Source organism: Tyto alba, unplaced genomic scaffold (assembly GCF_018691265.1).
Source record: "Tyto alba isolate M040663 unplaced genomic scaffold, T.alba_DEE_v4.0 Super-Scaffold_18, whole genome shotgun sequence".
Taxonomy (NCBI): Eukaryota; Metazoa; Chordata; class Aves; order Strigiformes; family Tytonidae; genus Tyto; species Tyto alba.
In genome coordinates this window covers 33,302,492-33,330,431 of record NW_024881280.1, presented here as the reverse complement: position 1 = coordinate 33,330,431, position 27,940 = coordinate 33,302,492, and the positions used below count along the sequence as shown (strand labels likewise).

At 35.4% G+C, this 27,940-nt stretch overlaps 1 protein-coding gene across 4 annotated transcripts; it reads right to left on the bottom strand.

Moving 5' to 3' along the window:
- Positions 1-124: 124 nt before the first annotated feature.
- On the bottom strand, positions 125-27,940 carry AK7 (adenylate kinase 7). Of its 4 annotated transcripts, XM_033010471.2 has the most exons (18): positions 27,853-27,940; positions 27,112-27,291; positions 25,883-25,991; positions 24,807-24,901; positions 23,942-24,052; positions 20,111-20,194; positions 19,451-19,539; positions 18,847-18,937; positions 16,117-16,194; positions 15,221-15,370; positions 13,721-13,849; positions 13,262-13,403; positions 11,637-11,765; positions 10,543-10,611; positions 8,378-8,575; positions 4,820-5,040; positions 2,022-2,180; positions 125-256 (listed from the first exon to the last, which is right to left on the bottom strand). In XM_033010471.2, exons 1-18 carry the CDS (start codon positions 27,931-27,933, stop codon positions 218-220), a joined length of 2,154 nt encoding a protein of 717 aa, XP_032866362.2. In that variant the 5' UTR covers positions 27,934-27,940; the 3' UTR covers positions 125-217. The 4 variants fall into 4 exon arrangements, with proteins under 4 accessions (XP_032866362.2, XP_032866364.2, XP_032866363.2 ...); XM_033010473.2 differs by lacking the exon at positions 11,637-11,765; XM_033010472.2 differs by lacking the exon at positions 20,111-20,194.

Genomic DNA, 27,940 nt, shown 5'->3' with positions numbered 1-27,940 from the left:
AATATAGATGTGTACATGTGCAGTAAATGGTACCTTTGTAGAAGGAATATTAAAAACCCAATACAACATAGTAATAAAGGATGAGAAATAGAAATGGAGATTACATAATAAGCCTAAACAAAAATAAATTCAGAAACTATTTTTATTTAAAAAGCATTAGGACTGTTCTCCCTTTCTACTTCGCAATTTTGACAGCTGTTAGGATTTAATATTTATCTCATTCAATATCAGGACTGTTCTTGAAGAGATACTCTGCCTATAAACAGAAGAGTTTCAAAGTTACACTTATTTTCAAGTCTTCAATTTTAAAACTTATGCAAAATAACAAAAATATAGTGGGCAACATTGGTTTAAACAAAATTGCAGAAAGGATTAAGTGGCTCTAAAATGTAATTTCTGGCAGATATGTCAGAGAAGCCTCTTCCCCACAAATACCATCGGAAATACCAGCCAATCTCATTCTCCCTCTTGGTAACAGTCACCCCATCTCTGTCAGAAGGAAGTGAGCCATTTATGAAGGTATTTGTCACTCCATGGAAGATCCTAGGGAGTACCCTAGGGCCTGATTTATGGACTCAGAAGAGTAGAAAATACAGATCTTTAAAAGTTATGTCAGTGGGGAAGATCTCATGCTGCTACAGCTACAGGTAGTTGTCGCTCATCGATAAGCAAAAAGGTTAAAACAATTAAACGTTCCTTAGTGCCTGAAGCAGCATGCGACACTGAGGCTTTAATTTTAAGCTTTTGCTTGGTTAATAAAATAGTGAGGTTTTTTTCATCAAAACAGCAGTGGCTTGTCAGTAATGTTCTTAGGAAGTGCAGGAGGAACAGCAGTACAGCAATAGCTTCACAGCACCTGAATTCTCATCTGAAGGCAATGCAGACCCTGCTTTCAGCCAAAAATTGAACTGAATAACTTCTTGAGGTCTTTCGCAAATGGAATCACTCTATAAAGGTCTTATAAGATCTGCTCATTAATTTATCTGTGTATTGTGAAGGAAATTACCAAAGAGCTTTCAGTCAACATTACAATAATATGTTCTGCTGTGCCTAGAGGGGTGTAAGCAGGATGGAGAGTGATGTCCCCCTTTCTGCAGGCCTCTGTCACAGCAGAATTGGCAGGGTACGTAAGAAGTACAGTGTGCGCACACCAAAGAGAAACAGATTCTGGTAGTGATTCTGTTGTAAAAGGATAAAAGGGCAAAAATTAAAAAAAAAAAAAAAAAGCTTCTCATACAATCTGCAGCTCAGAATCCGTTTTGTTTTGTAACTGGATCACACTGTAGAACCAAGTGATTGGTTTTTAAAATAACAGTAGAAACAAATGATTAACCTTGAAATAATCTGTTATTGTATATGCATGACAAAAAGCAGAAGCCTAGGTAGGATTAATGGGAAGTAGAAACAGCAAACTGCGATGAACAGCCTATGTCTGCCAAATGAGGAGGAGACTAGCTAAAAGGTGATTCTGGCAGGGGGAGGTTGGGACCACTGACTCTACACCCCAGACTCAAAAGGCAGTGGCAGAGAGGGCAAACTAGGCATACGTGCTAATTTACATGCTAAACAAAAAGATTATGACCAGTCACTTAGTAGAATATTAATACGTATGTATCAGTGTATTGAACATATAAAATTGTGTGTATAAATAACCATAGTCTTTGGGACCACAGTGTGCTGTCTTGGGACAGTAACCTGTGCATGTGCATCCACGTAATGAATACATGTATCTCAACTCTGGGTGAAAAACCCTCGTTTTGGGACAATTATTGTCCTATTAACGTTTAGCAAAGTTGGATTATGCCCTTACTTTATACACAGTATCAGTCGATCCCATAAAGAGGAGGTGCGGGGTTTTTAATTTTCACAGTAATTACTGGTTCACCAGAATTGCAGATACTGTCAATTAATTTTTATCATGACATTGGGGAAAAAGAATTTTAGTCCTTATGTTAACAGAAATTGTTTAGGGCTACGTGAATTTTCAAACATCTTTAAGAAAAAAAATGTTATCACCTTACCAGAAAATCAACTGGATCATCTGGCCTGATCCTGCAGCATTCATTTATCCCCTGCATAAGTGTTGGCATGACGTTCTGCATTAAATAGTTTCGTAGTGGAAGGGACTGGGCCTCCAATAACTCTTGTTCTTGTCTTTTCACTTCCTCCAGATGTTTATTCTACAAATAATGAACAAAATAATAAAAAACGATGTTTATAACATCTACCAAATAGCACTTGACTAAATAATAATGGCGGCCTAGAAAAAAAAAATAGTGTTAGAAACTGGGGACAGAACATTAAAACTCACAACTTAGCAGGAAAAACTCTGAACTGCTTATTAAATTTAGAGCACACAGCACACTGAGGGCAAAAAACTGAGTATGATAAAAACTGAAATAGTCTCCTTAGTGAAATAATTTTATTTTTCTCTCTTTAAAACCTAAAAGGTTTATTCTGAAGTATTCCAGTGGTCCTGTTTCCATAAGATATTTGGCAAAATGGTTGGAATACACTGTATCATTTCAAAAATTAGTACTTTTGCAAATGCAGATGGTTTCTTGAGGGTTCTTTGAACTGCAGGGGAAGGAGAATATTTTTACGCAGAAGAGTCTTGATTCTCTAAATGACTGTAAATTGTGTTGGGTTTTTTTCTTTGTTTATTTTGGGTTTGGTTTCTTTGCTTTGTTTTGGTTTTAATTTATGTCAGTTTTTGAGGGGGATGTGAGTTAAATAGACTAAAACCACAGTGAATTACATCTTGTTTACACCAGCTAAATTTAGTCTTGAATTCAGGTTAAATCAAATACAAGGATTACACTCAAAAAGTAGGAGGGGTAGGGAAACAAAACTGCTGTGAGTTTTTCTTTCTTCCATTTAATAGCATTTAATACCATGCATACTTGCAGTAGTTTTAGCCAGCAGATTACTCAAAAATATTTTTATTTTCCTCTCCTCTCTCATTTTATTCATCAGTAGCCTGAGTCATACATAGATACAGCCAGCAGATGATACTCTGAAGACTGCTTTTCGATACTCAAGGCATAACACAAAAGCAATGTTCAGATAAAACTGGTATACCAGTACCTGGAAAAGATAGTTACCTTACTCACTCAATCCAGGAGTGCTATTGAATAAATACTGCAAGTGGTATTTGAACACTACTGGGAGACAGCAGCTAATCTACAGTCTCAAAGGCAAATGAGTAGTTGCTTAGATTTCCTGAGCATTTGCCTATTTAAAGTGATAAATTTAAGCACACATTTGATTTAAACACCTACTTTAGCTTTGAATAATGCACAGTTTACACTCTTGAAAGTCAGATGGCTTTGGATTGGATATAGCTAAAAATGTGTTAACTATCCTTACAAATCTTTTAGACAAGTTTACAGCAAGCAATTCTCTGTAGAATGATCAGTTTGTTTTTAAATAGCTCTAAAAGAAGACAATGGAAGAACTGCCTTCTGGTGAAACAAGCTGAGTTTGGGTGTGAACAAGGACATACTTAGAGTATGCATTTCAGGTTATTTACCTAAAATGTCCCTAGGTGTGGCAAAGTAAATAAGGAAAAAGCATCATGTGCAAATCCTGTGAGGTCAGGTTGCCTAAATACTAAGCACTTATTAAAGTATTAGCAAACAAAAAGCATCCTTCAGACTGCATCAGGTAGCCCTCACAGTAGTGAGGTCTCAGCTCTCAAAGGTGCTTTTCTCTTGCAGGCTCAGAAACCTTTCTGCAGTGCTGACTGGAATATTGATCAGTGGTGAGTTAAAAATCTTGTTTGAAAGGCATGATAATTAAGAATTGGTCAGCTGCTCAGAAGTAAAGGGAGCAAAATGCAAAAGTCCTATAAGACTGTTTATGGAAAATCACCGTTGATCATAGTAGGTATCTGTAAATGCTAAAATAAAAGAGCTACAGCAAAGCCACAACGAGAAGAGTATTATAAAAGTATCTTAAAGATATGCTGATACCAATGTGCAAAACAATTGCTATGTCTGTTATCAAAACGATACTATATTCTTTAGGCTGGGCCTCAAAATGCACTGTGAAGATAGTCTAACCGAGATTTAATTATGACATAAGGAACTAGAAAATTTATGCCACACTGTTGTCCCAAAACCAGGGTTCTTCATCCAGTGTGCAAAGGGCCGATTAACGCACAGAATCGAGATGCTGGTGTTTATTACAGTTCTGTGAAGAAAAGGGTGCTAGGCATCTGAAGTGGCCAGCCACCCAGTTATAAGCACGCTCTAGATTTACTTGATTTTGAACACACAAACACACGCCTCTTTACATAACTATTGGTTAGTATTTTATCACAATATTGCCTAGTTTTATACCTCACTTTCATTTAAAATCACAGTATCTGCCTATTAATGTACTCACGCTTAATGGGGTGAGAGGCTTCATGAAGAGGTGAGTAACTTAAGATATGGAGGTGTGGTTTTCATCTTCTTATAATGAGCTAAGGCTCACCTAAAGGACACTAAATATGACTTGCCACAGCATGGTTTCGGATCACCATTCTGTTGGTCATAAATCTTATACTTCTAAATAGTTGTAAATACAATAGTTCTACCTTTGAACTAAGTAACCATAAATTTGTTTCTAGCGATAGTGGTTCTGGTTATAAAACAAAACTTAGATTCTGAACTACAGATTGTATGAGAAACGTTGCCTTTTTGTATTTTGCTAGATTTTTGCTCTTTCATCCTTTTACAACAACACTTTCCAAGTGTATTTACATAACAGATTGCTGGAAGCCATCTAAAACACATAAATAATAACAGTTTCCCAAAAATATGTCTTAACCTACCCACTCTTCCCAATTTGCCATCCTTTCAGCCCTTTCCTCAGCTTCTTTACGCTCTCGTTCGGCTTTTTCTTGAGCTTCTTTGACAAGGCGGGCCTCAGCTGCCTTGCGTTCCAAATTCTCCTTTTCTGCATCTGTCAAACCATAATTCCGAGGTTCCCCAATTTCTTTGATGATCGCTTTTACAATAAATCTGTTCTCAGGATCTTCAAATTTGGCTACATCTTTTAATCAATACAAGAGAGAAATTTTCAAGGCTTTTGTCAATTATCAATGGGCATTAGTAAATAACTACAGGACATAAAAATGTATGGTGTTCACATTGATTGAATTTTCAAGTAGAAGATATTGTTTGCAGTTGCTTATAAATGTTATTTTTTGCTACACAGAATGAAGTTTCTCCACTGGTTTCAGCTAAATAGTTTGTCTTTTTAAGTTGATGTAAGGGAGAAATGTATTAAAATAATTTTTACAACTGTTCTGTTTATTAGCTGCGGCTTGCCTAAGTTTTGAAACTTGAAAATGAGGTCATTCAACTATCAGAGATATTCCTGTCACCAATCTTATGTCAACTTATCCAGATGCATAAAACCATCAGCTTTTGACCCTGTCTCCCCTGCAGGTTACACAATGGATTGTTAGGATTTGGCAACAAACTCCAAAGTTTTCACTCACACAGATTGACCAATACACAGACCTATCTCTAGTTGAACTGTTACCGTGTTATAGCTACAGAACAAATTTGTAGCTTCCTGTAGGAGCACAGAGACTGAGTAAGACCTCTTTCATTATATTCCTTCTCCCTTTTAATTGCTGGAGGCTATTTGCATATTAAACTTGCAAAAAAAATGAAGGAAAACCACAGAAAAATTGTGACTGTCTCTGGGGCTTTCTGGGCTCTGTATGCATTTGGTGTGGGGAGGCATCTGGCAGAAAGGATGTAAAAAGTACATGGAAAAGAGGAAAAGTGGGCATTTCAGGTATCCAGAGAATATGGAGATAAAGGGCTTGTTCAGTGGTGAGGGACTGGAGATGTCAAGGCACAGAAATGGGTAAGGAGAGCAAGCAGAGAAAGGGGAAAACCCAGAAAAAGGAGAATACAGAATTTATATGAGAATCCAGTAGTCCCTACTCCCACAGTCCTCTGCTTTATGAAGTTATTTTGAAAGCCATTGGCAAAGCATGCTTCCCGTTTCTTTCTAATCACTAATTCAGACAGAAGATAGGTATCCAATACAAGCACCATTATTTCAAGTGCCTAAGTGTTTGAGATTTGGACCTCAAGTCCAAATTCTGCTAATGAATTGAGGAGAAAGCTAACATAATTCTACATGATAAAATTTTTTTTACAGCTTCTTCTTTAAAAAAAAAAAAAAAAAGTCAGGAATTAATTCCTTAAGTAACACAGATTAAAAGAATAAGACATTTTCTGTGTCTTCCAGTCAATTGTTTCTGCAATTTTAGGTGAAACTGGATATAGAGATGACAGTGCAAACCACTTTTCTAGTCATTAAAAGTATTGCTAAGAACTCAGCATTGAATTTGAAGTCTCAAAGACTGCATTTTTTTCTTAGATGGCCAAGCAAGATTGCGATGCAAATACTACAGCAATCATAATTAACCACATTTATCTTCAAAAATAAACGAGGTAGTTAAGTAAACGAGGTTAGCGCTGATGCTAATTGAGAAGAAAGATCACCAGAAAAGGAGTTAATAAATTAAGATCTTCAAAGGAAATTGCTCTTATAACTTTAACATGCTTTCTTGTAGATGATCTAACATGCCTTTGTCACCATCCCCAATTTGCAGATGAGAAAAACAAGACTCAAGATAACTGACTTGCAGACTTCGTGCAGTGAGTCACTGTAGCAAAGTAGGATTTCCAGAATCTTGAAGCCCACTCCTTTGTACTAATCATATTTCAGACTCAGGAAAAATAATAAGCATAAAAGCAATTCGTAAAGCCATATGTTATGGTTTTCTAAAATTAAGGTGGAATGAAGATTTTATTAATCTGAGTCAGTATTTAACAAATCAAGCACAATTTTTTAACCGTTCCCCACTACATTCCTTCAGAAGATGACAGAGAGAGCAGTTGGCTTTGTGCTTAAATCTGATGCTACTTAATTCTGTGGATCTGATAAACCAACTGGAACACCAGCTAGAATGGGGAGGTATTGGCAGAGCTGAAGGTTCCTCACTGAAGTTATCTTTGTAATCTGTCATTACCATTCTAGAACACAAAGCTATATACTTGCATAGTTCGGTGGGTAACAATCAGTGATGTGAATATAAGAGACAGTTCCTAAGATAAACGGCACCTAAAGATGATGCCCCTTTGAAGATGAGAATCAACACTATAAACTGAATGTGAAAATCATCTGGAAGTCACTGAATGTCACAGTTGTGATACCTCAATATTTTAAACTAGTAGGCCAGTGAGTTTCCTTAGTTGGAATGGAGTAGAGTTTAAGAGTCATCTTTGGGCATAAATCTTAGCAGAAAACACTACAATATTCTACCATAGGGTATATACTTCATAGTCCCTACCAAAATAAAGTATGACCTTGGACAGTGCTACTACCTATATATCCAGAACCGTGTGAGATAAGGATATGACCAATTGATGGCATCAGACCTTAATATTTACCATTTCTTACATTTCCTTTCTGTGACAGAATTATCTGGATTCTAAAATGATTATACTAACACAATTTTTTCCACTGCTGCACTTCCTAATGCCAAATGTATTGTATTATTCTCAAGAATAATCTCCATGATTGACATTAAATAAAAAAACTTAGGAAATCAATTATGACTGAGGCTGTTCAACAATTAACTTCTCATAACTTATCCCAAATGGACATTCCAAATATCAGCAATTTGATTTTAGTTGCAGGGTTTTCTCCTAGTTCTTTCTTTTTTCCACCTGCCCAACATCCAACCCTCCCCCCCCCATTTTTTTTAAGAATGCTGTAATCTTTAAGAATGCTGTAGTAATCTTCTCAAGGTTTCCCACTCATCACAATTTTCTAGGCAGTGTGTAGGGAAGACAAATTTTCTGACATACAGATACAGTGCAAAACAGATTCAGACCTAGCCTTCCACCTTTAATTTCTAATAATTTTCTTTCATGCTTCATCATTTACAGATTACCCATATATTGTCATGGCATCTGAGGATAAGTCTAAAGAAAAAAATATAAGCAACAACAATATGGAAAGTCCATGCAGATATACTACTACACCAATCTGGAAGAATGCCAGTGCAGAGTTCTGTGACCTACGTCAGAAAATTGCTTTGATCATTTAGCCTACAAAAATGAACAGTTAAATCCCTTATTTTTTAAAACAGGTTAACGGTAAAAACAATTCATAATCCTTATGAGCATACAAATATTTTTGCAGGTACATAATTAAATGCTTGTTGTATGTGTATTCTGCAGTGTTAATTAAAAATATCTATATATGTACACGTACTATATGATCTTCACAAGTGTTAAATTTGTAACAACAGCATTTTGTAATTCATATTTTATCTACTAATTTTATTAGTTCATACCAATAAGCTGAGGATGTATTTCGCGTTCATCAAAATAGTTGAGAACAGTCTTATCGTCTGTGTTTAACTCTCTGAAGAGATTCAAAGATTGCGGGAACCGGTCCTGAGTATAATGAGTTCCAGCAACAATTCTCTCTGGCAGATTTATTATTCTGTTTATAAGGAATTCATCAGATGCCATCAAAGAAATAACAAATTCTGTGAAGAAGAACACATTATCAGTGCCCATATATTGTTTTTTCTCTTTCTTGCCTATTTTGTGTTAATAATAAATTTTAAACCACAAATGAACGCAAAGAGATGTGAACTGTATATATCTTTATAGATAACTTAATAACTTAATTATCAAATGCTTATATTCAACTTCTCCAGTTAGAGCAATCCAACAGTATTAAGACAAGTCTGTAAAGAAGCTATGTATTCCATTCCACCTTTCTTAGCACTGTCAAAAAGACTATTCTTGCAATAAGCAGCACAAACATCTTAAGAACAGCAATGCAGTGTAGTCCAAATTTTCTGAGAGCTATCATACAACCAATACATGTAATAAGTATAGGAGGAAAAAAAAATGATGAGTGGTGCAGCCAGAGCAGCAAGTTGCACTAGAGAATATGACAACTCATTTGTCAAGTTATCAAGAGTCATCACCCAGTATTGTGATTTTTAATCTTACAAATATAGGTGTATCTATTGAATTAAATTAAAAGTTAGAAAAAAAATCTAATAGCACATTGAAGATACTATGCTACCACATGCCATAAAATTTAGTGTCAACGTTATTTTAGTTCGACCAGTAAACAAAAACACCAGAAACCCTTCAAGGATACATAAAAATCCCCATCTTCTCTCTTCATTTCAGAAGTCTCATATTTGTGGTTTCATTAGGCTGAAACTTGTAGCATTTTATTAACTCACCAATCATTTTGTATTTATTAGATATGACTTCATACCATTTATCACAATATATTCTGATATTTCTATTAATATCCTTAGTCAATATTACTGAAACCTGTTAATTTAACAAAGCCAGAAAGTAGCTTTTCTGACATCAGAGAGAAATTTGCAGAATCAAGCACACAGCCCCCATCCTGCCTGCCCAGCCCCTTCCCTCCCATGACCCCCCCTCCAAAAAAAAAAAAAACAAACAAACCCAAAACCAAACCAACCTCAAAAAATGCCAAAACAAACCCAAGAAAACCTCCCTAAACCAACAAAAATAATTTCCGGACCACTGTTTTCTCCAAAGTTAAAAAGGCATCTCCTTAAAACAGATTCCATGCCTGAGGTCTTTGTTATGGGAGAGAAAGTGGTACTTCTCCAGCCCATCATAATAATTCATTCACATTTCCTCTCTTGAAATGGAGGCTAAAAATGGTTTTGTTTATGAATAACAGAAATCATTTACTTCAGAAATCAGCAATTTCTAAGTGGTTACAAACGTGGTACAAGTCTGCTTTTTAAATCAAACCTTTGTCCCCTTCATGTAAGTGGGAGGACTAAGGCATTGTCAGAAAGTTCTGAATTTTCTTCATTTCTACGGAAGCCAGTAAATTATCATTCACTGAAAGACTAAGCATTTGAGATAGTCAACCTCTATCCTATCTAGATGGACACATCTTGTAATGCAAAATATGCCAAATGTATTGTTTGAATGTAATCAAAACTTCCAAAGAAATCAAGAATAGCGAGAACGCCGGGATGACGCCATTTCTGCACGGATGAAAACCACTCTATTTTAATTCCCAATTTATCTGATGCATTAAAATGAATTTGGTAACACCTTTCAAGATTTTTTCAAAAATCCTTTCAAGGTTTTTTAATATGCCAAGTTCAGGAGCTCATGTTTATTCCATTAATAACTGATATAATCAAAACAAAGGCAGTCACTACTATTGTTATCACCCAACAGTTGATGGCATTTTCACAAAATGAAAAAAACCAATAAAATAAAACACCCCCAAACTGAAACAAAACCTTAATTTTGATTCATTGTTCTTTTTCAAAGGAGAGGGCAGCAGCATTACACAAATTAGATACTTATTTTATGTGAAATTAAATACGAACAGATGGAGTGATATTTTAGACTTGTCGTTGGTGGCAGCAGTATTTGAAAGCTCCTCAGTTTATTTAAACAAACAAACTAAAAAAAAATCTCTCAAACTTACCAGGTGTGATTAATTTATCACATTTAGGTATTTTGCCTTTTATTCCTTCTTCTTCATCTTCACTTTCCACTAAAACAAAAGTAAGAAATGATCGACACTTTCATTTGAAGCAACAATATCATACTATTTGCTAAAAATATGCCCAGTGCAAACATGGGTTTGTCTATATTCCAATTATACTAGCTGTTGGAAATTAATCTAACCTTGACACCAGTTTAGAGAATTCAGTAAGTAAGCCATGCTGCCAGCCAGCACAGAATTCTACCTTGGGGTACTAACAGTTGTTTGCCTATACAGCGGGAGTATGCACACGCATACACAATTTTAAAATGTGTCCGTACTGCTGTCCTGACCCCGGTTTCTTGTCCTGCCAAGTAAATTATTCTGCCAAAAACAGAAACGGGACTCAGAACAGTGAGTAAAAATGTTTTACAGTGGTATGGTTGAAATGGTTTCTGCCACTGAGTGTCTGCTATTCTGAATAGTCAGTAAAACAGCCCGAAGAGCGTTGGCTGAGCATGATAATTTACAGCCCGGCATATGAAGCTGAACAAGACTGGGTTTTGTTTTCCTTCAAACCTCATGATGTGATTTATGTGTGAAGATGATTCTTGGTCTTACTGCATCGACAGTGCTTGCTCACAATTCGAAGTGTATGTCACAGAGCTCCTCTGAAGTCGTATCTCCTGTAGCTGATCAAATACAGCCACTCTAATTTGGCTCACAAAACACGTATTGGTGCACTGGCTGGATCCCCCCATAAAGCAGCCCTTAAATATTATGACGAAGTTCTGCCTTAGAGCTTGCTTGGGTGGAGTAGACCTACCCAGAACAAGAAAGCATCCTCCATATTTGTGCACATACTCAGTACTTTGTCTGAAGACTATTTTAGGCTTAAATTGAATAAAGTGCGTTACAGTCCTTCTTACATCTTAAGCCTCATGTGAAGATGACTTTGTTTTGGGTCCTGCACTGCAGTCATTACAGTGCCGATGCACTTCAACTACCGTGGCACTGAGAACAATTATGATAATGACAATATTATCGGCAATAAAAGTAAAAGCAGCCATAAAAACAAAAGCAGCAGTACTTACAATTAAAAAGATCTTTTGCCTGGTCATAGGTCTCTGGGAACCCATCTAAAACATACCCCTGATTCCTACAAGGCATAGATTTGAGCTTATCCTTCACAAATTTAACAACATACTCATCATCTAGAGAACCTAAGACACAAAAAAGGTAAATAGGTACCTAGTTTTTGGAAAAGAGATATCTGAAACTATTTTACTAACATTTTAATTAATCTATGAGCGAAAGTTCTATTTAGACCCTAAAAAAAAAAATATGTATTTTGAGTTACTATTTGTATATTACATGTTGTCAGCGATCTATGGAAAATAAATGTGTGGCTATAAAATAAATTAAATTTGTGTTTACAAGGATATAAATATTAGAACTTCAAGGTTACTAAACATTAAATTAGGGTTTTTTTAGAATAATGCAATCAGATTTTAATAGAAGTAGCAAAGAAATATTTATAGAAAAAAATGTGACAAAACAATGATTTTCTGTTTACAATTAACAGTAAGACTTAAAGATAGTCTTGCAAAAGAAACATGAGATAGGTTTTACAAGTTTCATTTTCAGTTTAGTAGATTGAGATATTAAAGGGTTTATTAACTTGGCCTACATTGTTGAGCAAATGTGGGAGTAAAATTTTGGTTTGATGTGATTTTTTGTCCTTTTGTAACTATTGACTAATGTCGTATTTTATTTTGCTTCATCTTTTCAAAGTCTTAAATATTTATAAACCTTTGTGGTCATAAAAGTATGTTACGATTTTAAAAGGCATTATTATTTTAAACAACAAAGCAAGGCATGCAGAAGAGATGCTGCCATAGATCTCATTATTGAAGCTTTTGGATGCACTACAAATTCATTGCTTTGCAGGTACACAGGATCCAAATCAGGTGAACATTTAGCAATAGAATGCATTTTTAAGGGGGATCACTTTATACCGCATGGAAAATGTTAAGCACTAGGTCAAAAACTGCATGACTTTACTCACATATAGAGGATAATTAGTACTTTTCAGTAACGACAATTTTTATGGAAGTTTTTCAATCTGCAGACTTTAAAATTCTTTATAGGCTTCAGTAAATACTATTTACTTTTTAGAAATGGCCAAAATGAGGTATAAGTTATTTAAAAAAAAAAAAAACCCACAATCTCATAGGACAGTGCACTAATCCTTTTTCTTACTAGAATACTTTTCTTCTTTGAAAATTTGATAAAGATATGCTTCACTAACTTTATATTATATAAATGATGCTCCCTGTTCTGAGAAGAAAACATGAAATTAAAAAAAAAAATCTGGCCAAGAATCTAATGCTACTGAGTATACCATTGTTACATATATATTGACTTATAGGGTAAAAAGAATTAATATAAAATGTATAAGGAAGTAGAAAGATGGAACTTCAATTCAAAAAGCACCACAGTGTTTAAAAAGAAAATCACTTGATATACAAGGTATATAATGTATAATGTAAAACTTTGTATTTGATTTTTAAATAAGGTACATACAGATGGACAGGGCATGATTCTTGCTTTTAATAGGACACAGAAGTTCGAAAGCACCAAGTTACTTCCTGATTTTCCACTTGCATAGGGTTGCACTGGTTACCTAAACCCCATCTTAGTACTTTGTATTTCCTACCTGCATTCTGCCTCATGCTTTCTTTTATTCTAGCTAATAACTCTTGTGCTGCTTCTACATTTTCACCCTCCTCCTCTTCATCATCTCCTCCCTCTTCTCTCACACTGTCAGAGTCCAGTTCTTTAGGAGCCACAATTTTCTCCTGAAGATAAGATCAGAAATATGAATAGGCTCAGAAATTTCATAGCCAGATTTCTTCTATACACAGATGTAATAAAAAGAAAAAAAACAAAAACAAAAACAAAACTAAACAATTAATTTCATGTATGCTCCTAGACAGTGAGATACTGAGCAACCTTCAGTCTCTAAAGAGTTCAGTGTATCCCCCAGAAGTGATTGGTATGTCAAAAGATATTTCCATTCTAAAATAATGGAATTATAACTAATTTTTAAGTTATGCCAAACATTTTAAAATCACAGAAATTAAAATAATAGCAATATTAGAAAACAGCAACAGACCAGGTTTGCTGTTGTTTCAGAAATCACATCGTTTATCTTAATGTGATGTAGCTTGTAGTGTTTGCAGAGCTCTTCAGCAATGGTAGATTTGCCAACCCCAGGAGGCCCATGAATGAAAACTCTGAGAGGCTGGAAAAAGAAGATACACCATCATTCAAATAATATGGATGTTTTTATGTAAAAGGAACAATCTTTTTACTCTCACTAATAGGAAATAATAATTATTATTGTTAAAACTAAAAAGATATTTTATTTTTATTCATTTATTTATTTCTTGTTGAATATTTCCTACATGAACCACAGGCTTTGAGTAACAGTTACTTAATTTAAATGTACAACTTTACCATTGGAGGAAAAGCACACCTCTATTTGGTAGACTCACAGACCAACTTATAGTGGCACTATTAGCATCTGAATGATCAAAAGAGACAAGACACAGTCCTGTAGATATGCTGCAGTGAATTTTGGAGTAAGGTGGCAGATATTCTACTATACACGTGCAATAGCTCTGTTTCCCAACGGAGGTAGAGTTACTGTCATCACAATGGTTATTTTGACCTCAAAAATTTCAGATCCATCCCAATCTTAAGATACGATCAATTTCTTATTGCAGCCCGCCTAGCCAGTGGATGAGCAAATGTAACAGAGTAGTGACAGGGACCGAGGTCTAGCTAGCCTTCTTCCTGCCACTTGCTATGTTTATATTTTGGACTGAATTTTTTTTAATTACATGCATATGTACTCAGATGCAGTAGTTTAACCCAAATACAGATCTGATAATCCTCTCAGAGATACGCAGGGACTTCTATCGAGCAACCTCGAATGACAGTAGTTGTATTTTGTTTTACACCTCCTGAACTCTTGTTCAAACTTTGAACAAGATTTAGACATGCTGAACAGTTTTATCTGTTTAGTTATTAATTTACCAATCAATACTTGAATGTATGCAAGCATTTTTCTCCACCTTTCAATAACCTTCCCTATACATTTGAAGTTCTAAATATTAAGCTAACATATGAAATGGCAAAGTTGCTTAATACAGGCTAAAATGAAAGCTATATTGCAATTGAATATCGTGGCTCACTCAGTATAATCAAGGGCATGAAATACTTGCCTAACTACTGACTCTTACAAAAAAGCTCAAATAAGAGATACGCTTACTGTGTTCTTGAAGCAAAATATACCAGGAATGCCATATATTGCATACAGAAACTACTTTCAGAACAGCAGCTTCTCCATCAGGAAGCTTATTTGCATTTACAGGGTTTCAGTTTTAGGCATAAAAGAAATAAAACTTAATGATCATTGATTTCATTAATATTCCCTCTTTTTTAAGTTCTTCAATTTAGTTTTCAGTTTTAATGTTCACTTATTTTGCACCTATACCAGCCTTCCATGTACTTTTACTTAAAGAAATAAAAGCTTGTGTTTCTATAACAAATTCTGTTGGGAAAAAAAAAAAAAAGGCACACTTTAAAATAGCATACACCAAACCATTACCAGTAGTCCTCGGCTTTGCTTGTATTCACTGACGATTTGTTCAATGTTCTCCACCAGTCCTCCCTGAGCAACCCACTTCATGTTGAAAGCCTCTTTCAGAAACACAGATTCCATTCGCAGGTTCACAAGCAACATATCCAAATGCATTTGCTGAGGGAGCAAAGCTACATTTATTTACAGACAGGCTATGCATGTTAGAAGAACACTGTTAGCTTAAAGTAGAGACAAGAATGGAGGGATAAGACAAGGCAGACTTAAAGCATGGGGAAAGAAGGTTTGCACACAAAGCAAAACAGACTTTTTAAGCTTATTAAAAATAGAAACATTTTCAACAAATATCTGTATTTGAGTATTCTCATCAACTATTAGAACATGAAACATTAAACAATTATTCTGTACAATACAAAGTTTTCATATAAATCCAGGGAATAACCTCTTCCATAAACTTACCAAGTACCATCTTGAAACTACCACAGTTGTAATTTATTTATTTCTCCCATGAACAGTTTATTCCAGATAAATAGATGAATATAACATAATTTATGCATGCTGTGTTCATCAGCCTTAGTAGCACCTCATCGTTACCTTTTTTTTGTTATTTTTATAATTTTATGCAGGTTTTGTCAGAGTGCTCCAATATGCTCGGTGCAGCAGTAACACCAGTGTTCCACTGCTTTTCTAAAGCAGGCTGTAGCTCCTCACAATAGTCTGTTCTATGACAGTGACATTTTAGTTTGTTTATTTTCTAAATGTAAACTCACTGTGTATATTTTTAGGCACGTTTTAGGGTTAAATTTTACTTGTAAACTATAAAAATGAATTAGGTATTTGACAATATTATACTTTCAAATTTACATCCTTTTCTTAAGTAATAAAGGGGGAAAAAAAGTACTAACTGTTAACTCTTTGCTCAGGAATGCATTTTCTTTTGGAATCTTCTCAATTTTTCCTGGTCCAACATTATTACTGATACACTATCAAGAAAAAAAAAAAATACACTTAGCAAGTCAGATTCTTAGAAAAAAATGTACAGAATTTCTGCAGATAAAATATGTGCTTTAAACTTTATGTTACACTATACCTGAAAAATCAGCATACTGATTTGAAATGGACAGATCAAAGAACCGTACATTAACTTTAATGTTAGTATTAAACAACATTGTTTCACTCTGTATCTCTTCCTCTTGAGTACTTGCAATAAAACAAATAAACAAGCAAACAACCCAAAGCCACAGAAAAGTGTTCCAAAGCTCTTCAATCTATGTACAACTTCCTACTGCTTAAGAACTATTTGGAGACCTATTTTATTTCCCAGCACTTTCACTTCAGGTTCTTGAAGTATTTAATTCTGTTAACAGTCAGGAAGGGTTTTCAGATCAGTGCCGCCAATAACAGTCCATATTGCTGTTTTCATTTCATTAGACAGAAGTTGTTAGTTACAGCTACAGCCTTTTAAATTAGATTTAAAACCCCACTAGATTCCATAAAATTATAAAAATTGATATAGAGCGTCCGATCAAATCTACATATATTCCAGTATTCTGTCTGCAACGATGTCAATTAGTGGATGCCTAATGAAAGTCAGAATGGGAAAAGCATATATGATACTCCTTCCAGCTACTCTTCTAATTTTCAACTATTTTCAGGTCAACTAGAAATAGCTGTTGTATATTTAAGTAACTCTCAAAGTATTTGTCTCCCATGTACTTTTCCAGTCTTCCCCTGGGCTGGTACAGCTCCCTCCCAAGACAGCTCTCTGCAACACTCTCTCCGCTGATAATTCCCCCTCTCTACAAGGACTGTCCACTTACTCCTGCCCTCTATTTCCCATTTCCAAACATTCTCATACCCATGAAAGGACCCAGCCACTTTTCTTAGGGTGTCTAGCTGCTTCTCAACAGCTTTTGGTGAAGTACTACTTCGAAAGCCTTTGGGAAATTCCAGTAGGCTACATCAGCTTGTTCACCCTTATCCACATTTGCTGATCACGTTGAAGAACTTCAGGAGGTTTCCAAAGTCTCTTAAAGTACTTCTTTGGAAAGTATTTCTTGGGAAAAGATTTTACAAAAGTCACACTGACTCTTCCCAAATGGGTCATATGTATCTGGGTGCACTTTAATGCATTTAATTTATTATAATGTCTAATAACATACTCGGTTATTAGCCAATGGTTTTAGGCATATTGGCCTGTAACTCCCACAGCGTTTTGGGAACCTCTTTTTTTACCTTGGCACCACATTTATCATCCTCCAGCCTTCAAGTGCCAGGACAGTGCTAAACAGCAGGTTGTATGCATAAATTAGCAATTCAGAATTATTTAATCCTCGACCTATTTCAGACCTCTTCATTGAATGCTATAAGATTCTGGTGGTTTCTTAGTGTTCCTTTTGTCAGTTCGTTCTAGAATCTTCTCTACTGTTAATGTAGTTTTATACAGATCCTCTAACAAGTTATCCACAAAGAGGTCCTGAAGCATTAAAATGCTTCCAAATTCTTACCCGTGCCCACTAATACAAAGCATCTTTGCTATGTCTTCTCTAAGTGCTCCTTTTATATCATAATCATCAATTTGCCTTATAGATTTTCTGGTAGACTTTTTGTTCTTTACATGTTTGAAAAAAGGATATTAATTTTGAGTCTTTCCTGATACTTGATCGTCAAGTGTTATTTCACTTATCCTTCCAGATTTCATGATCTTTTCTATTTTCTTCATCTGGACATAACCATAACTTTTTGAAGTATGACATCTTGTTTTCTTCAACCTACGGTTTAACCATGCTAATTTGCATTTTCTCTTTCCCAAGCTTCTCTTAATAAGTAGCATGCAATGGCCTTACATGGCAAATAATCTAAGTTCCAATAGCCTCTAGCCTTCTCCTCTAAGGGCTCAATATTTTTGATGTCTTTTGTGTTAATTTTTATAAAATGCTCTCTCCTATGGTTGACCATAGCTGCAAAAGTTATTTTGACCTTTGTTTCTTCCATAGGAATGCTGACTAATTGCATTATGGTTACTTACACGGAATGGCTCTTCAACTATTAACTTTTCAGTGAGAACCTGTATATTTACCTGAACCAGAACAAAGGTTACATCTTCTTGTGAGCTCCCTAACACACTGTTCCACAACACAACACTCTTTGACATAATCAAAAATATTGAGTTGTTATGTTTGGTCCTTATGTAACATTTGCTCAATCTACATGAGCAAGTCTCATGTTATATTAGCTGACTCCCACTATCAGTGTATAGTTCAACAGTGTCATCAAGACTATTTCTAGATTTAATTTCAAAATACTTGGAAAAACAAGATATCTTCCTACAAAATGAAGGGAAAGGCATCTTAAAGACTTTGAGTATCTAAATATAATACTGTGAATCCCACAACTGTTCACCAGAACTTTCTTAGGTAAAATTTCTACTTAATGAAAATAGTGCAAAAGTTAGTTCTGCAAAATCAGGTCCAAGTAGTGTATTTTGGTGAAAGGACAGAAGTCTTGCAGGATTTACAAATAATTTTTCTATGGAAGACCTAAGAACTTCTACTTCAGTAAAATGTACAGCTTTTAAAACCTTAAAGCTATCTGGGGAAAAAAAAAAAAAAAAAAAAGGAATCAAAATGTCTTACCTTTATTAATTCTTGAAGAGTGTGCATAGATGCATCTACTGCAAGTATATAGTGAGACCTTGGCCTGTGGTCAGCTATGTTTTGTAACACTCTGAAACACAGCAAGTACAGTCAGGACCAGTAGTTAGAGAAGCACACTGGGCTTTCATTGTTAAATGCATTTCAGAAACTGTAGAAGGAGTTTATAAAATCTTGCGGAACTTTTCAGAGCATGACATTGTCATGTATATTTTGCTTAGTAAAGAAGCACAGATAGATATTTTATTTGGAAAGAAGTTCAAAGGATAAAAAACATCTGCAGAAGATATTAACTTAGCCTGCTGTAGAGTCCACACGATCCATTTCCAGTTCTGTGCCAGTTAACTGGTGTCACACTCTAGATCGAGCACTGCTAATCATTTTTTAAAAGCATAACACCAGTGTAACAGTCAGATAAAGTTCCCAGAAGTCATGTCTAGTACTAAAGAAATGGAATTCTGTTTGACTCAGTACGAAGGGCCAAAGAGTGTTCTTAAATCCACCCACCCCAATTTAAAAGCCCCAGTACTCGAGTAGATTTGGATATGTTATCTAGCTAGGTAAGGGGAAATTTTTTTTTACTTACGCTGCTAAATCAAGAACATGAATGGTTGGAATAAAATTGTTCCCATCTCCAAAAACAGGTATTGCAGGAGTCTCACTAAGCCAACCTATCTGGAAGTACAAACAGAGAATGAAATGAGGAGAAAAAGATTACTTTTAACTAGAGCCAAAAATAGGAGCATTTGTTTGCTAGGCAAATCTGTATATTCGGGATATAAAGTTCAGTTTCTTGAATGATTAATGAAACTGCAGCAAACAAAACAATTCTTGAGAAATACTGATTGGCAGCCTACTAAAAAAATAGACTTTTTTTTTTAATAATATTCTTTGATCTTGACAAATGTTATATTGTATCTGAAATAAAAAAAATGCTTGGGAAAAAAAGAGAATATTGAGAAGAAAGACATTTTTTTCTGATTCCACTGATATGACAGACATGTTGTCACTGTAAAGTATATATGGAGATACTGTTCAAGAACTATGGAAAAAACTAAAAAAAAATATAGAGCCAACAAAGTGGAAAACAATTCCACTGTAGCTAAAAGGTTCCAAAGGGCTCAAATAATCATTCTGTTCACAAAAACATTAAGCTTACATTACCAAAGCTCCTAAAAATGCATTCAGTTCTAGTGCAGTTTGCCCCTAGAAATTAAATTAACCTTCAAAAATAACTAACGTCTACCTTAAAAAAGTAGTGTAAGACTCCTTCCCCAGCTCCATATTGATGTCCTGAGGCAACAACATAAGTTGAAAATTTATATTTGTTCTGTGAAGTAGAATCAAGAAGAGAGTTTTTATAAAAATACAGTATTGCAAATGGGATGTTGGCTTACCCTGGAACTTGAGTACTTGTGTACTACATATACGAAGTGTGCAAATTATATCATTTAAATTTTGTAACTAGATCAATTGTTGCATATCCTGTAATTTTGTAAATCATATGGCTTATTTCCTTCAAAAAAAAGCATTGGTCAATCAGAATTGACCAGTCTACACCTGAACTGAAATTCTAAAAGAATTTTAAGTTAAAAAAAATGGAATTTATGTAAATTAATTAACAGGATAACTCACATTTCTACTTTCTATTTCCAAGAAAAATCACTCTAACATTCATTAAAGCTATTCTTTTAATGGCATTATATTTGCATTTGACTGCCTAAAGAAGTGGCAAGTGCTGGATTAATGATTTTACAATTGCTTTAATTTTGATATATTATAAAAAAAAATAAAAATCCATGTATTATATAAGTGTTTTCCTAACTACACATCACAATCAACTCCAATATTTTTTGCTGGCCATTATTGTGTAATGTCATAAATTTCCTATTTCTGCTGCCTGTTTATGTAAAAAGTTACTGCTTGGATTGGTGTTGAGGATTGTTATAAAAAGGAAAAAAAATATTTAAAAATCATCTTAAGGAGAAAAACTTTCAAGAAAATATTTTAAATTAAGACCAGTCACTTTGGAATTTTTAAGGTGAAACAAAACTTTTAAATAATTCTCATGTTGTAAAGATCCTAGACATTATATATTTACCTAACACTACGCAAAAGAACCTGCATTTACCAGCAGAGGGAATACATGCCCAGATTTGGGATCCACTTTTTTTTGGTGAGAAAAACGCATCTTTTGTTACAATTTTTATAATATTTCAGAAACATAAAACTAAGAACGCCGTTAGCCAATCTTTGATCATATAAGCAAAGCACCATGTAGAGGGATGACGAGTTGTGACATCAGCATATGATACCCGTGTATGTGTTTTTATCTGTCTGCTTACAAAATGAAACTTTGTCATAACAACCTATCTCAACTCCGCTGAACGCAACAGCTTGGTAGTAATCACGGGAGACGTCAAAACTCTGAGGTGTTACAGAGAGCATGAGAGTTTCCACGCTCAGCTTGCCTGGGGAGTACCGTGCTAGAAACTGTACCCCAAGCGCAACAGCTCCCAGGATGGCTCTGGAGAAGACATGATGTAATCTCCGTCTCCCAACAGGAAAAACCTGCCTCTTGTGAAAGCACAGGAGGTGCTATTGCTCATCTCCCTGAAGAACCTAACACATAGGCTTTTCTTCCGTTTACATTGCAGTAGCTACTTGTGAGGACAAACCAGTTTGGCACTGAGTGCTAGCTACACTTCACTGAAATACAAACCTCTGGAACAGGTTCAGGTCCTCTAAAAATATCTGTTTAGTGTCACGAATTACACAGATGTGAAGGTACTACTTGGTATGATTTGAATATACTTAATTTAAAAATTAAGACAATTATTAGGCAAGCTCCGGCGTGTTTATTCAAGTTCCCGTGTAATATTCATTAAAGCCACTAGATGTCACATTCTAGCTATTATAATCGGTTCCAGGCTTTGATTGGTTTACGTTTGTTTTATTCTAATAAAATGCCTGAAGTGGGAACCAGCTCCAAGTTAATGGATTCAGGAACTATGATGCCACTGAGAACAGAGCTGGGAGATGAAGAGTTCTTCCATCTGTGGTAGGCAGATGTTTCTCCAAGGATTCCGAATCTGGCAGGACCCCAGAGTCAGTGTCTTCTGAGAAAAGCTACACAGCCCCAGTGCCCTGCCACAAAGGTGAAGGTTAAAAAAATTGCTAGTGGTAAAAAGCAAAGATTCCTATCTCACAACTCGTGTTGAATTTTAAGCAAAATGTAGGTGGGAGATACAGTAACTCAGAGGGATGAAAACTTACTTTCAGCGACAACAGCCATTAAATTGCACTCTGAACAGATAGGAGGGCTAGGAAACCCTTCTGTTCTTCGGTGCAAGATCTTCTCTAGGTGACTGACACGGCTGTTGAATTCTCCTATCTCCTGCTGAGCAATTTGCAGGCGAGTGGTAACACTAATTTCTGTCACAGATGGCACATTCCCTAGATGCTGCTGAATTTAGAAATGAGTAAGAACTGTAATCCAGAAGTCTCCAGCCATCACAGGAAACTAATGTTGATCTGCTGGGAAGAACAGATGCTTTGGAGCCTTCCTGTTCTGAAGTGCCAACAGAAACTAAATGGGGGGCCACGATACCCACTGAACCTGCCCCTGGAGTTCTGGAGGAAAAGGGCTCCTTTTGAAATGCCTACAAGAGATATACATTGAAAATACTCGGGTGGCTTTATCGTGCACTGCCACATATTGTTCCAGTGTCTTCTCAATAGACATTCAGCCTGGCAAACATTTAGAAGCTAATTATATTAATACCTTTGTTATGTAGTGACTCAGTGCTTTGGACTAGTCAGAAAAACTGAGTCAATAGTTCATCTGGGTGTTACTGGTGGCTGAAGTTATTGCGAGGTTTGGCGGGTGCTGTTTACAATCTTTATGTTTCTAACATCACAGTATGAAAGTATTGCATAGTCTTATAGCTCCATGTTAGCACAGTAAAAGTAAAAACAATTTACCACTGACTTTTCAAGCTGTAAAACAAATTTTGCTGGTATTCAGTACTATTAGACCCATGTTAGAACAGAATATAATTTCTAGTGCTATTGTCCCAGCAGGACATAAGATCAGAAGTGTACACTCAAATCAGAATAAAGTTTTTTTTTTTTTCCCCCTCTTTACATAAATTTCTGATAAATTTCTGCAGTGGACACTAAATTATATTTATTATGGGAGAGTGCTAACACACAAAGAATGAGCAAACAACACCTTCATCAGACAGTGTATTTCCCTGTCTTCCAGTTCTCTTTCCTAACTTCCACAGCACTCCATCGCTAAGGACAACAGCATCAGTTTTCCTGAGTTGTGAAGTACAATCTGAGCCACTGTTGGCATTTATTTAATAACAGCTCTTAAAGACAACAAGAAGCATGGTCTGTTTCCCTAGTAAGATTAATGGTCTAATCAGTTTGAAACAAACAAAGCTGATGGAAGTAATTTTAAAACACATACAGAGTGATAACATATATTCTAGTCATTCTGAGTCACCTCTATGGCCATGATTTTAAAGTGAATTATAGGGTGGAATAAAAGTCAACAAGGCCTCTGCTCCAAGAGCACAAACTATCCAGGAATATGCTAGGTGTGGCTAGAACTTCTTCTAAGTATTTAAATGAGACATAATATTAACATAGCTTGCTAATATTTAAAGATGCTGCTGCTTCTTTTTTTTTTTTTTTTAACTACACTAATATCCCTTTCCTCTCTATTCTTTCATCCCCCTGCTTTTCCCCACACAGGTCCCAGCTTTAATTCTCTCTGTTACAATCAATGAAACAATGTATTTTTTAAATGACAGAAGCATGATTTACTCGCTACCTAAGGAAAAAAGACAAAATTTGGGATTTGTATTATGCAGACACTTCTGCTTCACAATACATTATAGTCTTCTCTACTCTTGACATGTTATTAATAATTGATATTATCCTTACTTATCGAGAGAATAACACACTCTTAAAATGTATTCAAATTGTTGGTAATTTCCATCACTAAGATAATTCTCTAAGTAAGAAGACCAAACAACTGATTTTTATAAAAAAGTTCTTTACATACAGTTTTCCCAAGTTTGACAATGAGTTTTTCAGCATTTATGTGATCCATAAAATTAGGATGAGATTTTCTTCTGCGATAATCTTCTTCAGTAAAAGGAATCTCAGGATCTTCCTATCAAGGAAGAAATGTGACTGCTAAACATGTCTTAAAACAGAACAATTTTTAAAGGCCTGGATGGTTAAAATAAGTTCTTAAAAAATATTTTTAAAGCCTGTTTTAACCTTGTTTTCATTTGAAATTCTTAAAACGCCTGATTCTGATACTTGAGGTTCAACATTTTGTAAATGTCAGTAGTTCAGTTTTCACAGTAAAAGATTTTAAACTACTTTTTATATTTAAAAAAAAAAAAAAACCATGAAATTTTATTATATATAGCATCAAAACTCTATTTCTGTAACACTAAATTTGAGGATTGCAACAGCATACTACAAAGCATCCCATGTGGTTCCTGACAATACTTAACATATATAAAGATTTATCTATTTATCTGTCTTGACATTGATTTAAATACGTATTTCATTAAATATGTAGTAAATATGGGAATTTTTATGACTGAAGGACAGTGCACATTGTGGTTAGCATAGGTCTTACCCCTTGTCCAATCACTCCCCAGTGTCCCCCTGTATTATTGTAGCCCAGTGCCCAAACTCCTCTGTCCAGCAGAGTAAATTTAACAAATTTGGCAATAAGTAGTGGTTCAGGGCAAAAGGATCATGAGAAAAACCACACTTGCTGACACTAACTTTATCAGCTATTGCTGAAGTACATACTGAAATAATTTGTTTACTTGAATGTAATTAATAGTTTCCATTAAATGAAGATATTCAGTTAAAAAAAAAAAGAATAATGTTTTCATATTACTTACAGGGTCAGGGAGCTTGCTTTTTGCCCAACTCATTATTGTTGAAATGAGGATGAATAACTTTGGTGTTTCAAAATGCTCTACTTCCATATGTAGGGCTGTTAAATTAAAGCAAATGATTTAATTTATTGTAAATTGTATTACTCAAACAGTATTTTTGCTTTTATATAAAGGTCCCATATAGGCATTTATACCATAATGTTCTATGAGATATGAATTTTTAAACAAATACTCTTTATTTGGGTTGGTGTAAAGTAAAGATAATAAATCACGAAAGAATACAAATAAACAATAATGGTAATAAAGAATCAAATTACTAGGCATCAACATAATCTCTGTAGAGCTACATATCACGGGGGGGAAAAAAAAAAAGAAGCTATATATGGAAATGATTCATCTTTACCGACTGCTAAGATACTGGAAGAAAATGAAAGTGTGGGGTTTTTCATGATTGAAACAGAAAATCTACAGAATTCAGGTAAAACTTCCTTATTTTACTTCAGAGCAAAATAATTAAATATGAGTTATGTAACTTACGATGTTATCCAAGTAAACAGGAAAGCATAATTCAGTTTAAATATCATATAAAGAACAATATTGCACTGTCACCATAAAAATATTCTAGGTGCCTATTAGAATTTGGATATAATAATGAGAAAGCTTCAGAAAGACTGTTGGCATTATTTTTTATTGAACTTTTAAATCAAAATATATTTAAAATAATTATATAAAATTTTGAAACATTATTTGAATACCATGTTGCAAATTTTCTACCCACCTCCCAATGCGAGTAGATAAAATGATGGTTGACAGTTATTTAGGGAAATAACTGCCTACAGAGATGTGTCATTTAAAGTGCTGGACCATTCCCTGACAGCTTCTTTACCTTATGAATGCTAGAGCATATTCCATGGTTCCTTGCTAATTAATTGAACAATTCATGCAGCATTTCTCCATCAAGGAACCCAGTTTTATATTACAGTAAACTATAAATCCCAGATAATATCATTATACATCTATGGTAAATTTTGATGACTGTATAGCAACCAATATTCTTCTCAGTTGATAGCTATACTAACCAGAAGCAGCCCATGTTGCTTCCTCAATTTGATTTGCATCCTCAGTGATATTATATAAAAGGATCTCACACTCAAGCAAGTGTCTTAAGAGCTCTTCTCGAGAAGAAACCTGGGGAAAGAAATAGTTAAAATCTGTCATTAAAAAAAAAAAAAAAGAAAAAGAATATCCAAAATTCCTTTTCAAGATTAACCTACTGGTAGAATATAGTTTTCTAGCACTAGGAAGTTAGAATAATTTATAAGACAGATATCAAACTTTATCTGTCAGACACAAGTAAAGTGATGAAATATGAATTAAATGCCGAAACCTCTAATTTACAGTACCCATTAAAATAGTTCAAAAAGATGTACAATTTTTAGTGGTATTTTGGGATTCATATTTTTGGTGCAATTGTGAGTATCAGAAAAAAACATCTGTGACTTTTATAGGTATGTTAAGCAAGGATCAGTTGGCAGAACTAGGAAGAGAAAAAAATGTCCATTTCCTTGCAAAATAGCATCCTGTCATTTTTGTTAAATGCAAACTGTCATCACCACTTGAGCAAATCCAACAAACACTCTGGGCAAGAGCAGCGTTTAAGATTAAATACTGCCAGCCATAATTTTCTGATTCAACATTCAGCTTTATAGAGGTTTGAATCAAAACTTTCAAATGTCTGTAGAGATTCTGGATAATCAGAGACAGGGGCAATTTTAGTTTCAGAAAACTAAATCAAACAATAAGCAACCACATTCTTCAAGCCTCCTTTAGTTAACTGAACTCTAGACATATCTTTATACAAAGATGTAGGTATTCAGAACAATTAGCTGCTAGTGAAAGCTGTGATTTCAGTGAACAGTTAAGAAGGGGGACACTAACTTTGATTGGAGCACCACTACCTTTAAAATGGTGATAAAAGACACAGCGGAGACAAGAGAGATACCTAAGCGTGTGTTTTGAGGGGAAAAAAAAATAAAAAAGCAGACCTGTGGATCATCAGGACAGATGATGTCCTTGTCCATAACTATATTTTTTTAAAAACCTATTTGGAATCCGAGTTCCTTCCTTTTACTATTTGCTGTATCAGATCCAGCAAGGAAGAGGAGTGTGCAGGAAGCAGACAGAATAAAACATACGTATACAGCTTCCAGCAGCAACAAATACCATTTTATTAATGCCGGTTATATTACACGACTTTCAATATTTCTAATATTATTTAACGGCAATCTGAAGTAAGACTCTTACTTACTGCATATGTTTCCTCTGCAAAATATGGTTTAGTACTCTCTGGTTTGGAAAGGGTACCCACTATTTGGTAGACTCCCTCCTTTGGCCTACTAGAAACTTCAGCAGCTGAATTATTTTCATCTTCCTCCTCCTCTTCTCCTATGCTTTCAAGTGATGCCCCAACAAGACACCTGGATAAATACTGCAATACACAAGACACACATTTGTATTCAAATACTTATTGAACCCTATCAGCTTCTCATGATCTTGGGAAGACACCAACAGTCCGACTACCCTTATCCCGTGGTAGGCAATGTAGCTCAGAACACAGCTTTGCACTGAACAGGAAAACGTTAGGGACTCCTCAACTTCAGCTGTAACGTTTTGTCTTGATTCGTGTCTTACGCCTCAAAGTCGAAGCCGTTGGGGAGTCCCTTGGTGCCCCTTCTCCGCAACCCGGCTCCCCTCAGGCAGATGTTACCTCAGAGGCATTACCTCTCCCAACAGCGATCAGCTGTTGCCCGAGGTCTCCCGCCCCTAACTCGCATTTTTTCTCCTTCTTATCTTAACTCCTTCCTGACCCCAGTCGCTCTCCTCAGCAGCTGTTTTAGGTGACCCCAGCTACCCGGCTGGCTTCCCTGGGGCAAGCGGGAGGCCGGTGGCTCCTCAGGCAGCGACGGTTGAGGAAGAAAAAACACACACACACACACACACACACACACACACACACACACACACACACACACACACACCCCGCGTTCACCTCGCCGATGCTGCGGCCGCAATAAGAATCGAGGTGGTTGAGGAAAACCCGCCGGCTCCGCGCCGGCCCCGCCGCCGCCATCGCCGGG

What these genes read in the sequence shown, in the direction of transcription:
- AK7 (XM_033010471.2), bottom strand. Translation starts at nt 27,933, where the DNA reads ATGGCGGCGGCGGGGCCGGCGCGGAGCCGGCGGGTTTTCCTCAACCAC. An exon ending in CTCTTCAAGAATTAATAAAG is followed by an intron (nt 16,195 to 18,846) that starts GTAAGACATTTT and finishes TTTTCTTGATAG; the next exon opens with TGTATCAGTAATAATGTTGG. An exon ending in TGATAAATTAATCACACCTG is followed by an intron (nt 8,576 to 10,542) that starts GTAAGTTTGAGA and finishes TCTTCTTCACAG; the next exon opens with AATTTGTTATTTCTTTGATG.